The sequence below is a fragment of the Chrysemys picta genome, chromosome 3, assembly GCF_011386835.1.
Source record: "Chrysemys picta bellii isolate R12L10 chromosome 3, ASM1138683v2, whole genome shotgun sequence".
In the NCBI taxonomy this organism is placed as follows: Eukaryota; Metazoa; Chordata; order Testudines; family Emydidae; genus Chrysemys; species Chrysemys picta.
In genome coordinates this window covers 165,831,184-165,846,050 of record NC_088793.1, presented here as the reverse complement: position 1 = coordinate 165,846,050, position 14,867 = coordinate 165,831,184, and the positions used below count along the sequence as shown (strand labels likewise).

The window sequence follows — 14,867 nt, the reverse complement described above, 5'->3', positions numbered from 1 at the left end:
TAATGTTTTGTTGTAGGAAATGAAGAAGGAAAAATACCTACTTTGTTGCCAGTCTGATGAAAAATCAGAAAAAATCCATCAGCTGGAAGAAGCACTAAAAATAGCCCAGCACCTTCTAAAGGAGACCCGGAAGACTGCTGAAGAGATGAAAAGTGAGTGACACATTTCTACCTATTTAAATCCCGTTACAAACTATTACTTCAGTGTGGGGGATCTGTAAACTTCATTATAAATAGTGATTTGACGCATCCCCAAGAAATAAAAAGTTCCCACTGTGTGATATAGTTAAATTAACTTTCAGCTAATACACGCAATTCTCTTTCCAAACTGAGATGGAACTTCTTTATACAAATATACTAACTCATCACATTATATGGTTTTAAAGCGATTTAAAATGAGGAATAAGTATGTCCCAAACAAAACTATATGGTCAGCAAATTAAATACTACAATGTGCTCCTGTGTTTTAAAATCTGAAGCAAACAAATATACCTCAAACTATTATCCTTTAGCTTGTATATGGACTCCATCAAGCTAAAACGTGATGAAATGTTACCTGCCGAGCCCTAATTTGACTTTTCCCTACATTTGTCTATCTGGTTGGGAAAATGCATTTTGCAGACGGAGGTTTAAGAGAACAGGTAATTCTGCTAAATAGCCATTGTAAAGAAGGAGACTGCTCCCACTTATCTCTGTAGAAGTCTAACCTCACTTAATGAGATTTCAAAATTAAATTTATGGACCTAGTCCTGCTCCCATTTTAATCAGTATTTCTGCACTCTCCAATCCATCAGGCCATCCAAATAACTGCTTTGCGTTTTGATCTTATTCTTGGCAAGTGGCAGCACTTTTGGCTAGCTAAGAAAATGTAATGCCTTCTAAGTCCATTTTCTTGCTTTCGCTATCTTTTATCTGTGGTTCTTAAGGTGTCAAATGGGAGCATTCTCTCAGTTTTCTAGAGGGAATAATTATGAACAAAAAAATAAGTCAGAAGATGTTTGTGCTGTAGCTCTTCACTGCAACCAACAATAACTTGTCCTAATTGAAACATAACTGAATGTGGGTGCCCAGAGTCCTAGGCTGTCACCCTTAACCCCCGGACGGTTCTTCCTCTCTAAGAAGTCTCTGATTATCCTCTCTAGTTATACCTTTTCCCCCTTGTAATGGAGTGGGACTCACCCTGCGGCGCCTCCTTCTGGTCATCCAGGGACTTAGCTCATTTCTAGCCAGAGCACCCTCTGATGGTCACCATCCTGCTCGACATTAGCCCCCGTGTCCCTCCCGGACCCTGGTGTCCTCCCCTGTCAGGGTCCTGCCCCCAGCAGTAACCCACTATCTGGGGATTCCCACCCAGGGGAATCCCCACCCTCATCCTCCACCTTGCTTCAGTGGCTACTGCCAGTCACCATCTAGCCCTGTTTCACTAGGGCCGACTGCAGTCTGTAATGGCCACTCATCATTGGCAGGGGACTTTGGACCTGCTGCCTTTCCCTACAACTCAATACCTCTCTGGGCCTTGGACAAGGCCCTGCAGCCTGGGGAGTTGCTAGCCTGGAGCTCCCCAGCTCCTCTGGCCTTTCCCTAGCCCTGCTTCACTCCAATACCCTTAGCTTCCCCAACAGCTAGGTCCCTCTCCCTTCAGAGCTAGAGGAAGATTGACTGAGTGTTTGGCTCACAGCCCTTTTATAAGGGCCAGCTGTGGCCTGATGGGGGCGTGGCCCAGCTGTAGCTGCCTCCCCAATCAGCCCAGGCTTGCTGCTTTCCCCAGCCATAGCCCTCTGCAGGGTTGTTCCAACCCCTTCAGGGCTAGAGCGGGCAACCGCCCCGCCCCGCCCCGCTACACTCCCCTTTGAATCACCACCCTAAATAATCCTTTTCCATCCTATGTGTTGACATAGTTCAAATAACTGTTGATTGCTATCATTTCCCTTCCCCTCTCTGTGCCCCTCTTTCTCACCAAGTTCTGGGTCTTGGAGACATTGAATTTTCCTTGTCCTGTAGGAAGGGAATGCGTAGTCTTGTTTTATATGGTAAGTTGGTGTTATTCAATAGAATTCTCTTTGCAATACGGGAAATCTCTTGTATTGTCTGTGTCTCTTAATTTTACTCCATACATCAGTCCATCAAACACCTTGATCATTTTTATATATTCTGGATTTTGAAGACAGGAAAATGGACAAATAGGGCACCAAAATTCTTTATCTAGCCATTGATACTGTTACCTGTCAACCATGAGTTTCAGAGTACAAGCCATCAGACCTCAGTGAAGATGGGCTGTAGAAACAGAGTTAGAATTGTGAAGCATAGAGCGATTTGACTAGCAGTATGTTCTTTCTCCAAAACTGAATTCTGGCAATGCTAAAATTGTCTCAGCTATACAATTTTATGGTTTGGGAATAAAGGCAGTTTTAGAACACATACGTAATTATATTCTGAAATACTAAGAAAATGTATTGCTAGGTGAAAAATGGAAAATTGTCAATATTGCCATTTTATAGTGTTACCCATAAAAGCTAATACTGCATATTTGACATAGTTTGCTTTCACAAATTAACCACTTAATTTTTTTTGTTACTATAGATAAGAGTTTATCTCAGAAAATAGAATTGGAAGCACAAGAAGCCGAGCTTCAGTATTTAAAAACCAACAATAAATTGCTCCAGTATTCAGTCCAGGAGCTACAACTTGAAAATGGAACCCTTAAGAATATGAACAAGGCTTTAGAAGAAGAAAAAGTAGACTTACTAGAAACAAACATAAGTTTTTCATATAGTTTAATAAGGCATTTTATACTTAAGCTTTTAAGAGCCAAAATATTTATTTGTGTCCTTTTTAATATCTAGTCTCTATTCTAATATAACATTTGCTATAACTTCTCCATTAGTAGCATGGAAATCTCATTAAATCTGTTATCTTATAAACTTCTGGCTATCAAAGATACAGGAGGTCTTTAGCGGGACACCTGAAAACATGATCAAATGTGCACGTTTTGTCTGTTCCGTGGCCCAGCTTTTCTCCTCATTCGGAACAAAGAGGTGATTCCTCTCACCTGTAGAACTGGGAGGTGGACCAGTGTTGTTGCTGAAGGCTCCAGGACTAAGCTCCATCCTTCACCTCAGGCCACCAGAAATTGTGTCCACCAGCAGAACAAGTTGGCGGTTCAGTTTCTCCCAACAACTTTGTTTTATCATTCATTTTTGTTCATTTTTCTGCAATATTGATTTCATTTCAACTTCTTGCTCCTCTTTCTCTCTCCTCAAGTAAGTTCTCTGGATCTGCAAACACAGCACTTCTCAGTAACTCCCTTTGACCACTAGTGCAGTGGTAGAAAAGCCCTGCAAGATCAAGCTAAGTCCAAGTAGTTCAGTGGGCAGCTTTTTAGGGGTCTTAGAGGGTAACCTACGTCTTGCTGCTACAAGCCACCAACCCCTGCTGTGTGAGGGGATGGGGCTTTGTTGGACCAGCGCACTAGTGCCCTGCATGCGCACATAAACACACCCATTTGAAGCCCTGACTCCATTGTGAGAAGGCTTCATCAGGAGCATGAGGATTCTCAAGGAGATGAGAACCCCACATAGTCTGCTCAGGAATAACACTTGGAAACGCCATATGCTCTGGGTCCCAAAAAGACAAACGGAATTGTCCCCTTTGTAAGGAAGTAATATGTATAATTAATGAGCAGGTCGTATAAACATCAGGCTTTCAATCTTTTCTCTTGCCTTCCCACTCTTAGGATGTGTTTGCTGGGGTTTTCTCCTATATGCGGGTCTCCTGAAGTGCTCTGTATCAGACTCACTGCCCCCTCCCACCCTGGAGTATATCTGGGTGTGCATGTTACTTCTGTGAAGCCCTGTCTCAGGTGGCAGGGTAATGTAAATTGTTCATCTCTGCTTTTCAACCTGGAATCCTCTTTCAACCAGGGAAGGGGGCCCAAATTTGAGGTCACAATGGAGTGGGAATTGTCCCTGTCCGTTTATCAGGTCAAGGACCCGGGTTTTACCAGGGAAAGGAGTTTGGAGTCTCCTCCCCCTCTCCATAGGCTTGCTCAGCGTTGAAGGATTAAAGAGCACTTTAGACAGTGTGTGCCCAGAACAGAGACACATAAGAATTCCATTCCTTATGTAGCTGCACCATCAGGGGATTACAGAGGCGTCAAGGAGAAATCCCTTCCCATGTTCAAAATGGCTCCTGCTTTACTGAGTAAAAAGCCCCAAGTGGTACTAATTCTCTTCGGAAGGGTGTAGACAGACACCCTTTCAGGCACCTGGGGGCATCTAGCAAGCTGTTCCAACAATCAGCATTTGTCTCAGTACCCCTACTTAGTTGAGAGATGCCCAGAGCAGGGTGATTAGCGTGCTACCTCACTTCTGTAAACAATCGGGGGAAGTACCCCATGTACACAACCACACAAAAAAGAAATCCCAAACCCACATGACTCTCTCAGCACTGGAAGCCAGTGTCTTGAAAAAAACCTCAATAATAATAAACTATCTAGTTTCTCATGCTTTCCTCCTTTGAGATCATCATTTCCGGTTAAATGTAAGGAAAATTTGAAAGTTTGGGGAACCTAAGTGCAGCAGTAGTCCTACCAGAGAGAGACATCGCCATGCCTCCACTTATGGTGCAAAGGAAACAATACCTTACTTGTCAGGGTCTGTACTTCAAAATTAGACCGTGTTTAAACATGTCTTTTCACTCTGCCCCTAAGGTTAACCATAACGGACTGATGTGATATTAAACATAACAGTGCAGTGTCTACACTGCATGTTGTAACATCATGTTAATGAACACATTAATTAATACCTTGTGAAACTTCCCACTATAGACGTGCCCCTATTGTCTTTAAACTGCTTCTACTACCTCATTATGTCACACTCAACTTGTGAGAGCATGTCAGTTCTGATGTATACAGAATTTCCATCTAAATTATTAATTAAGTGATTCTTCTTATGACAGCACTATTTTTGCTAATAATTTAGATAGGCATTTTTAGTTTTTAAACCTGTCCATCTAGGTGAATTTTTTCTTATCAATTCCCTCTGCATTTTCTAGCCTGCAGTCTTTTTCTACTTCCATTTGTGGTGAATGACGGACTGTAGTTCTGTGCTCTCGCTTCAGAAATAAACACATGAAAAAGCAATCATGTAGCACAGTGTGGAGCCCGTATTGTGGCAAGCAGGCACTGAGTTACAGTGCTCACTCCATGCCCAGCTAATGGAGCACTGTGCTTGATATTTACGTTATCCTGAAGTGTGTTTTATAAGGCTGCCAGATATCCACCATCCATTTATTTGGGCATTATTCCAATGCACATAGGGTGGACAAACCTGCCTGGACCACATGCTTTTCTGCTGGGTTTTGTCATTTGGTTATTTTGAATATTCTATTTAGATTATTATTTCTCTATCAAGGAAATCTACACACATGTAGCTTTCCAATAAACATGACTTTAATGTTTCTCTGTTGGAATTAGAAGCTGCTATAATTCAATTGTATATTACTAAGTGAATCTACTATACAAATGCATATTGTAACTTTTGTCTGTTTTTTTTTAGTTGCATTGAACTTTTAATGACAGATAAGATGCCATCACTAATGGTATAATGCTTATACAGAAGAATGAAGTTTCCTATTAGCAACTAAAAACAATTTTTTATTTTATAGTTGGACAATCTGAAGTCTACAATTCAACGGAAGAAGCAAAATGGATTTGCTCGCAGTGAAAAGAAGACGTGGATGAAATCCTGTAAGCAGCTAGAGAAGGAAAAAAAAATGTTGCAGAAACAAATTGCTGAACATGGTGCTCCATTAAAGGAGCAAAAGCCAAGTATGGCGTAGTTTAAGAAGGAAATGCTCTACTAGAATGTTATTATGAGGCTGCAAATCATTCATGGAAGTCACAGTTTCCGTGACCTCTGTGAATTTTGCAGTGCTGGTGCAGCTGATCCCAGGACCACCCCATCAGCTGGGGAAGCCCAGGAGCCAGCCGCACTGGCCATTGCTCCGGCAGCACCAGGCATGGTCCCTGGTGCTGCCCTGGAGCAGCAGTCTGGGACAAGTGGCAGCGGGGTCCTGGGCATCCCCTCAGCAACAGCGTCACCCTGTTCTGTCTCCCCCACTCCCCAGCAGTCTTCAGGAGCGTCCCCCCTCCCAGTAGGTAAGATTTAGTCACGAGTATTTTTAGTAAAAGTCATGGACAGGTCATGGGGCCGTGACTTTTTGTTTATTGCCCATGATCTGTCCAGGACTTTTACCAAAAATACCCAAGACTAAAACATAGCCTTAATCATGATCCTGTTTCTAACCTTAATGCATTTATTTATACAATATGTTTTCAAAACATGCATTATTACGTTTGATTCAGATGAGTCTGAATCTGTAAAAAGCAACAGAGGGTCCTGTGGCACCTTTAAGACTAACAGAAGTATTGGGAGCCTAAGCTTTCGTGGGTAAGAACCTCACTTCTTCAGATGCAAGTAATGGAAATTTCCAGAGGCAGGTATAAATCAGTATGGAGATAACGAGGTTGGTTCAATCAGGGAGGGTGAGGTGCTCTGCTAGCAGTTGAGGTGTGAACGCCAAGGGAGGAGAAACTGCTTCTGTAGTTGGAGAGCCATTCACAGTCCTTGTTTAATCCTGATCTGATGGTGTCAAATTTGCAAATGAACTGGAGCTCAGCAGTTTCTCTTTGGAGTCTGGTCCTGAAGTTTTTTTGCTGCAAGATGGCTACCTTTACATCTGCTATTGTGTGGCCAGGGAGGTTGAAGTGTTCTCCTACAGGTTTTTGTATATTGCCATTCCTGATATCTGATTTGTGTCCATTTATCCTTTTGCATAGTGACTGTCCAGTTTGGCCAATGTACATAGCAGAGGGGCACTGCTGGCACATGATGGCATATATAACATTGGTGGACGTGCAGGTGAATGAGTCGGTGATGTTGTAGCTGATCTGGTTAGGTCCTGTGATGGTGTTGCTGGTGTAGATATGTGGGCAGAGTTGGCATCGAGGTTTGTTGCATGGCTTGGTTCCTGAGTTAGAGTTGTTATGGTGCGGTGCGTGGTTGCTGGTGAGAATATGCTTAAGGTTGGCAGGTTGTCTGTGGGCGAGGACTGGCCTGCCTCCCAAGGTCTGTGAAAGTGAGGGATCATTGTCCAGGATGTCACTGCAGTGCTCTACAACCCATCCTTAAAAGAGAGGGATTCTAGGCCCAGCCATTCCCAATATAAAACGCCTTTTTCTTCTGGTTGAGAGGAAGGGGGGAAAATTTTGCTTAAACATTTTTAACTAAATGTTTTTTCATTGAAATGTGCTGCATTGTCAAAGCCAAAATGTTTCACGGAGATGTATTGATTCAGACAAAGTTTTTGCTGGGAAGGTTTCTGAGGTGCAAAGTGGACTCTTGCAAGGAGGAAGGCCCCCAAATTGAAAACCTGATGTTTTTGATTCAATTTCATTTTGTGAAAGCATTTGAAAGGCTTATGGTTTCATTCCAATCTAGAATAAAAACAAATTTTGAAACCTCGAAAGGTGTCGCTCTCTGGCCAGCTCCACTTAGAACAGTAGAAGAGACATCATTTTCAGATGGAAATGATTTTCCAGTTAATGGTGTTCCTTTAAAGGAAAAAGAGAACATTTTCTTGGGGAAAACGCTTTTGGCCATTTTAGAAGAGCTGCTGTTGCACAGATCCACACCCTTGCCTGAGTTCACCTATAAAATTCTAGGAACGCAAGATAGTCCTAATAATTCCCCCATTATATTTTATTCAGTGAGTAAATGCCATTTTACTTTCTTAAATTATTACCAGTTGTCATCTCCATCTTGAAATGAGCAAGATCAGATTGATTAGAACAATAAAGTAATTTAAGCAACCTTGGTTAATAGAAGCTGTTTATTTTTTAGGGGTTGCTGATATTCCTATTGTGAAAACCGACCCTTACATTTTGTGCAGAACAACTCTAAACCTAAGGACCAGTCCCCGTCTTGCTGCCCAAAGCCAAAAATTGTCACCATGTTCCCAACTTTTACGAAAAGGCAGGTCAGATAATCTTGGGGAGATCTGTAAACCGACAGCTGGTGGCAGCAAATCACAAAAGGTAACTGATCTTAAAAATGTATCTGAATGTGCAGGGCATGGGCAATCCACATCATGTATTTATTTCTCCAAGTGAGTTTGAAGATATGCCGTGTTATTCACACCTCCTTTCTATCTGCCATGAATATAGTGAAGACAAGGTCATCAATGTAAATACAATCAATAAAGCGTGGCATATAACAAAGATCTGGGCATAATGGTACACTTAAAATTGTTGGTAAGATCAAATCTGTGATCTCATGCCAACTGCTCATTAACTTGGTAAATAGAAATGAGGTAAATCTTCCCACTTTAATGCTCATCACAAATATTTGATTATTTCTTGAAAGACTGGCTGCCTGGAGCAGGGGGTGCGTGTGTGCGTGCATAGATGGATTACACACAAAAGCACTCAAAAGTTCGGATATGCTGGAATGAAGGCTCCTTGTCCCAATCTCTCTGTTCAGCCAGCCCCAGTTCTCTTCTCCTCCTCCTCTTAGCTCTGTGTCTTCTCTCAGTGTCTCCTACACATTCCTTTCCCCATACCCCCACCTTCTCTCATAGTCTTCTAGTCCTAGCCTCGCCTACTGGCTCCCTGTCTTTGGTCCCTTCCCCTCACCCCCGTTCCAGTCCCAATCTTGGCATACTCCTTTTCCCAGTCTGCCCTCCCACCCTCACCCCCCCATTTGCCTTTTGTCCCCTCTGCATTTGAGTCCAGTATTTTCCTCCACCACCGTGCATGTGCACCAGCTTGGAGGGGTCATTGGGAGTACAGGAAAGAAAGGTTCCTGTCTCAGTTCTGGTGCTTGGCCCAAAGCAGCTGGGAAGAACCGTTGCAGGGAAACTCTGGCGCTGACCCCTGTAGGCCTGGGTTGGAGCATATCAGTTGCTCTGTGAGGATGGCTCAGTGCTGTGTTTTCATATCCAGGAGCTGTGGGGAAATGGCACATGTGCAGTCACTCTGTGGGGAATAGCTCATGCGCAGTTTGGTTAACACTAAGAGCTGTGCGAGATCCAAGAATACGCAGCGAGGATGAAACCTTCAGAGATTTTAGCTGCTAAAAATCTAAGAATTCTCTCTACTGAGCGTCTGTGAACTGTGATTTTTTTCAAAGGCTTCTAATTTGGCCAAATTTGGGCAGGTTTTCCTGCGGATGGCAAAAAGCACATTCTCTGACACGAAGGCCACTCCCTGCCAAATGACAAGTCCCTGCTCCAACACATGGAGATTTTCAAAGAAAAGTTGCCAGAATATTTTAATATGAGAAAAATGTAGATTTCCCTAGCCTTGCTCTTGGGAATAGCTTAACCATTTTGGCTGAAATTCTGCCTCTGTCCCCCACCCCCGAAGAAAAAGAGCATGAGGCAGACATACAGCATGGAAAATTTCAGCCCAAGCAATTAAAGTTTGTAAAGTTATAAGCAGCAGAAAACAGGGTCTTGTAATGGGAGGAGACAGGTAACCTTAATAATAAATGATCCTACTAGCTTTGCCAGTAATATATGGAATGAAAATGGATCTCATTCTTTAGAAGTTCTGGTACTGAACTTTGTCTTAATGCTTGTATTGTGATAGCCTCAACCAGACACTGGTAACTGCATGTCCACAATCTGAGATTTTGCCCATTGCTAGAAAAACACTGTTAGAGTGACGGAACAATTAGAGAGGTGGCACACTATCTCCCCAACTCTTAGGTCTAAAAAGGAATGCTTCCACAGTGTCTGCTTTCAGTGGTAAAAATCATTTATTTTTAGACTTAGCCTTATATTTCTCAAGCTACTATTACAATTACGGAACTGTAAGCACTGTCTTCCCTTTTTCCACTTGACATCAACATTTTAACAGCTTTTATTTTGATAAGTATTGGCGCTAGAAGGATAAGCCCTGATGCTCATCTCTCACACAGGACCCACATCAGTGTAAGTGGGATGAGAATTGAGACCAATTACCTACACTATCAGAAGCTGTGGCATTTGGGATTTCAATTGTCGTGAAGCACACATTTATAACTACTTAAGTTTTAACTAATTGATGCTAAAATCATGTCAGAATTTGGTGGGAAGTGCAGGGGAGACAAGGATGATTGTAATAGCAGTGGGGACTGGAATTTGAGATAGCCCCAAAGGTATAAATATTGTGAAATTTTTCAACAGTTTTCCAAAGCTAGTGTTGAACAGCAGAAAATCTGGACAAGATATCCTCTGCAGGCCAGTGTAAATGCTTCAGGACGAAACAACTTTTTCAAGTGCTATTATATTTACAGAATAAACCATAGGACATTTACAAATTCATTATGAAATATGTAATTTAAGTTTAATTACTCATATCTCAAAATACAGTTCTGCAGATTAGTGATTGAGCAAGAATAGACTAGACAAGGAATTACTGTGTACTACTCCTTAGCTTTGCCTATACCTTGTTATATTATGTGACTTGCGATTTGAAAAACTTGAACGTGGTGAGGAGTAGGTAGTTGCTGTAAAGCATTCTGCACAGCACTGTTGTATTTTCAAAGTGATCAATATAAACACTGAAGATTCTTGCATTTAGTGGTGTCTGCCAATTCATGGTATTCGGTCGCTTGGAATGCGTCTCTCACTTCCTGCTGGTACTTAACAAGACTATTTTTTGTTGTGTTGCAGGTAGATGATGCTCAACAGTGCCAAGCAGAAACAGCTATTGAACCCATGGAATCTAGTTCAAGATCTCTTTGCATAAATGAGCAACCCACAAAAACTGTTGCTCAAACCTCTAGGGAGAATCTTAACGCTCACAAAGCCAGATGTTCCTTGAGCACACAAACATCACCTGAGCAAAATGAAGAAGGCAAAATCTGTATAATACTGTAAACCTGAGTAGTATAAGGGCGCTACCGTCAATAAAACCCTAACCCTGCCTCTTGACACCTTAACCGTGCCCCTTGACCCCTTAAATCCCACCCACCTGTCACAGGAAGTCCCGCCCCAGGGGGTGTTACTTTCGGGGTCAAGATGGCCACATGATCTGCAGCAAGGTGTGTCATGTGACCCTCCCCCTAAGAACTCCTCCTCGGTATTGGTTTTACCCCGATAGGACCACCCTGAGAGGAGATTTGACCAGTCAGGGTGAGTTCCAGGGCGGGATGACCTGTCCGGATGTGGGTCGTGTGACCCCTCTAAGAACTCCTCCCAACACCCCCTGCCAGTCAGAGTGCAGTACTATTACCCCATATGTCCCAGCTCCGGGCAGAGGAGGCCATCTCCTACCAAGGACACTTGTTTTAGAAATTGTGGAAAGGCTGCTGAGAGGAAACGTGGACCTTTACCACCCCTGTGAGAACTTCAGACTTTGTTTTAGCCCCGAGCACCTTTGGACTTGTTTGGAGAAAGCGCTACATCAGTGACAGTCCCGAGGAGGACCCTTTGACTCAACCGTTGATGGATACGTTGGAATCCGACCCCGAAACCCTTGTGAGGCACCCCGATGAGTGTGACGGCCTCTCATTGTTCAACCCGCTAGAGGCGGTACAGGAAGTATAAAGGCTGGCCGCCAGAGTTCAGTGAGGCCCCAGCCACCGCAGGAAGCAGACGTGCAGCCGGGAGCTCCCGGCCGGGAGACCTCCGAGGCTCGAGGCTGTTTCCCTAACTGGCCGGAGCTACCCTGAGCCCACTACGAGGAGGAACCGCCGGAGCCCATCCGCTCCCATCATTGGGAGGAGCCGTCGGACCTGCCCCGCACCAACTACGAAGGCGAGGAGCCCCCAGAGCCCCTCCGCCCCTGCTGTTACCCGGAGGAGCCGCCGGAGCCTCAGTGGCCGGATTTCCCCGAGGAGCTGCCAGACCTGCCCCCAAGCCCCGGTACAGAGGAACTGATTTGCTGGACTGGCCCGAGCCCGGCGTCGCCTGAGCTACCAAACTGATTGTTGCTCAGCCCCTGCACCAAAGGTGCCTGAGTTGTGACTATTTGTGCCCCGCCCTGATCCAGGGCATGGGCCTACGAAACTCACTGTTGTACTGGTGCTCAGTCCCTACACCAAAGGGCCTGAGCCCCCTAACTGTGTATTGTTGCTCAGCCCCTGCACCAAAGGGCCTGAGCTCCCTAACTCTATACGGTTGCTCAGCCCCTGCACCAAAGGGCCTGAGCCCTGAACTAACTGTTTGTTTGCTCAGCTCCTGCACCAGAGGGCCTGAGCCCTGAACTAACTGGTTGTTTGTTCCACCAGTAGTGAGTCGGTGTGGCTCCCCTCCTGCCCAGGAGGGTCAAGCCCCGGCACGAACCTTCTACACTGCAGTTATATGACTTCAGATCAAGATAACCTTTGGAAGATAAATAGTTTTCATGACTAGGTATGAAAACTATATGCTCACTATTTTTTGTCAAAATAATTTGTATAATACTTTGAACACTAAATCATTTTTACAGGTCTTGTTGTTAAGCATTTCCTGATAAATATGTCAGGAAAGCTATGTTGAAAGCATGGTCATATCCATTTTTATTTCACAACATGTTGGTAATATAGCTGATCGTTGTACAATGTTCTGTAAATAATTCTGTAGAAACTTTTTTGAGATAAAATTTAATAGAAATGCAGTTAAATACCAAACCACACATTACATTAGCAGTATTCCTTCTGTATATAGATGTTTCATTAAATTTCCAAAACACATTTCTGAGACTATTCATTACTAGAAGTTCACCTTGATCGATTGGTCCTTCAACCCTCGTCTCGATTGCACCAATCACAACACGTCTTCCATTCTTCTTGTATCATGGCCTTCCTTCTCCATGTGCGGCCATGTCTTTTCATGGTAACATCTTCCCATCTCTTTGGAGTTTGACCGAGTGCAGCTGCTAGTCCATCGATTGTCAGTGAGCCTCACTATATGCCCGGCCTATCCCATTTTACTATGCCTGCTCTCAACAACGACGTTCAGCACTCCACTCTGCTGTCTGATCTCTTCATTGGGGACTCGGTTGTGGATTGAAATTCCCAGAATTCTTCTTTCCATCACCCTCTCCATGACAGACACTTGCTGCCCCTCCGTCAGCACCCATGTTTCACTACCATACAACAGTGCAGTACAGTAATTCCTCCCTTAACGTTGTAGTTGTGTTCCTGAAAAATATGACTTTACGCAAAACATTGTTAAGCAAAACCAATTTCCCCATAAGAATTAATATAAATGGGTGGGGTTAGGTTCTAGGGAAATTTTTTTCACCAGAGAAAAAACTACACACACACACACACACACACACACCACATTTAAAAAAAACACTTTAATACTGTACACAGCGATGACGATTGTGAAGCTTGGTTGAGGGGGTGGAAGAGAGTGAGATATTTCCCCAGGGAATGCCTTACTGCTAAATGATGAACTAGCTTTTGGCTGAGCCTTCAAGGGTTAAAATGTTGTTAATGTAGCCTCACACTCTACAAGGCAGCACCAATGGGGGGAGACAGCATGGCAAACAGAGACACACACCCTGTGTGTGGGAGAGAGAGAGAGAGAGAGATGCACATTGCCCCTTTAAATATGCTGACCCCACTTGTAAGTACATTGTCTTTTTAAGTCTATCGGGAGTTGAGACATCAGCTGCTGCCCCAAGCTCTCTCTGTCTCTCTCCATCAGTGTCCCCACCCTGCTCTATATGGAGAAGGAGTAAGTGGGGTGCAGGAGCAGGGGAGAGGGGGAAACCCTGACATTAGCCCCCCCCCCCTTGCACAGCAAGTAGGAGGCTCCCAAGAGCAGCTGCAAGGCAGAAGACAGGAGCAGCACATGGCAGTGGGCGGAGGGACATCTGAACTACCCGCAATTGATAGCCAGCTGGGCAGCTGCTGCACAGGGAACTTAGGGGAGCGGGGAGCTGAAAGGGGGGGCTGCTGGTCCACCCAGATTCTAAGCCCTCAACAGCTAGCTGCAACAGGCTGCTCTTCCTGCAAGCAGTGGACAAAGCAGGCGGCTGCCAAACGACGTTATAAGGTGTCCTAAGTTTCATCCCCACTCTGGACTTTAGAGTACAGATATGGGGGCCTGCATGTGAACCTCTAAACTGAATTACCAACTTAGATCTGGTTTTGCTGCCACCACTCCCAAGTGCTACCTCCCTTCCTGGGTACCCTTGAGAGACTTCTTCACCAATTCCCTGGTGAACACCGATCCAAACCCTTGGATCTTAAAACAAGGAGAAATTAACCATTCCCCCTCCTTTACCCCCACCAATTCCTGGTGAGTCCAGATCCAACCCCCTTGGATCCTAAAACAAGGAAAAATCAAGCAGGTTCTTAAAAAGAAGGCTTTTAATTAAAGAAAAGAAAGGGAAAAGAAAACTCTCTGGGAGAGATTAGCATACCAGCTACTCTCACAGACAACAGATTCAAAACACAGAGGATGTCCCCCTGGGCAAAAACTTAGTTACACAAAAAATACCCAATTTGATTATTCCCTAATGCCCAAGACAAGTTACAAAGAAAATAAACATAAACCTATTTATTTCCTTCACTAATACTCACTACTTGATAAGAGGCTGAATTCTGGAGCTTGCCCACTCCGGTCAAAACTGAAACTAAACAAAGGAAACTTCCCTCCTGCCTTTTGAAACATCTTATCCCCCCATTGGTTCCTCTGGTCAGGTGTCAGCTAGACTAGGTGAACTTCTTAACCCTTTACAGGTAAAAGAGGCATTAACCCTTAACTATCTGTTCTGACATAAGGCAGCATTGTGTAAGGGGACTGTTGTCCCTTACTAACATTCAGTGGGGGTGTTTTGGTTGTCTAGCTCCCAGCACTAAAAGGGGAGGGGTCGATGGGAAATCA

The 14,867-nt window shown here is 44.1% G+C and overlaps 1 protein-coding gene across 1 annotated transcript; it reads left to right on the top strand.

The window, feature by feature from the left end:
* The first annotated feature begins 19 nt into the window (after positions 1–19).
* On the top strand, positions 20–12,721 carry LOC135982604 (uncharacterized). The gene is made up of 5 exons (XM_065589990.1): positions 20–152; positions 2,580–2,734; positions 5,664–5,745; positions 7,901–8,094; positions 10,716–12,721. Exons 1-5 carry the CDS (start codon positions 20–22, stop codon positions 10,920–10,922), a joined length of 771 nt encoding a protein of 256 aa, XP_065446062.1. The 3' UTR covers positions 10,923–12,721.
* Positions 12,722–14,867: the final 2,146 nt, after the last annotated feature.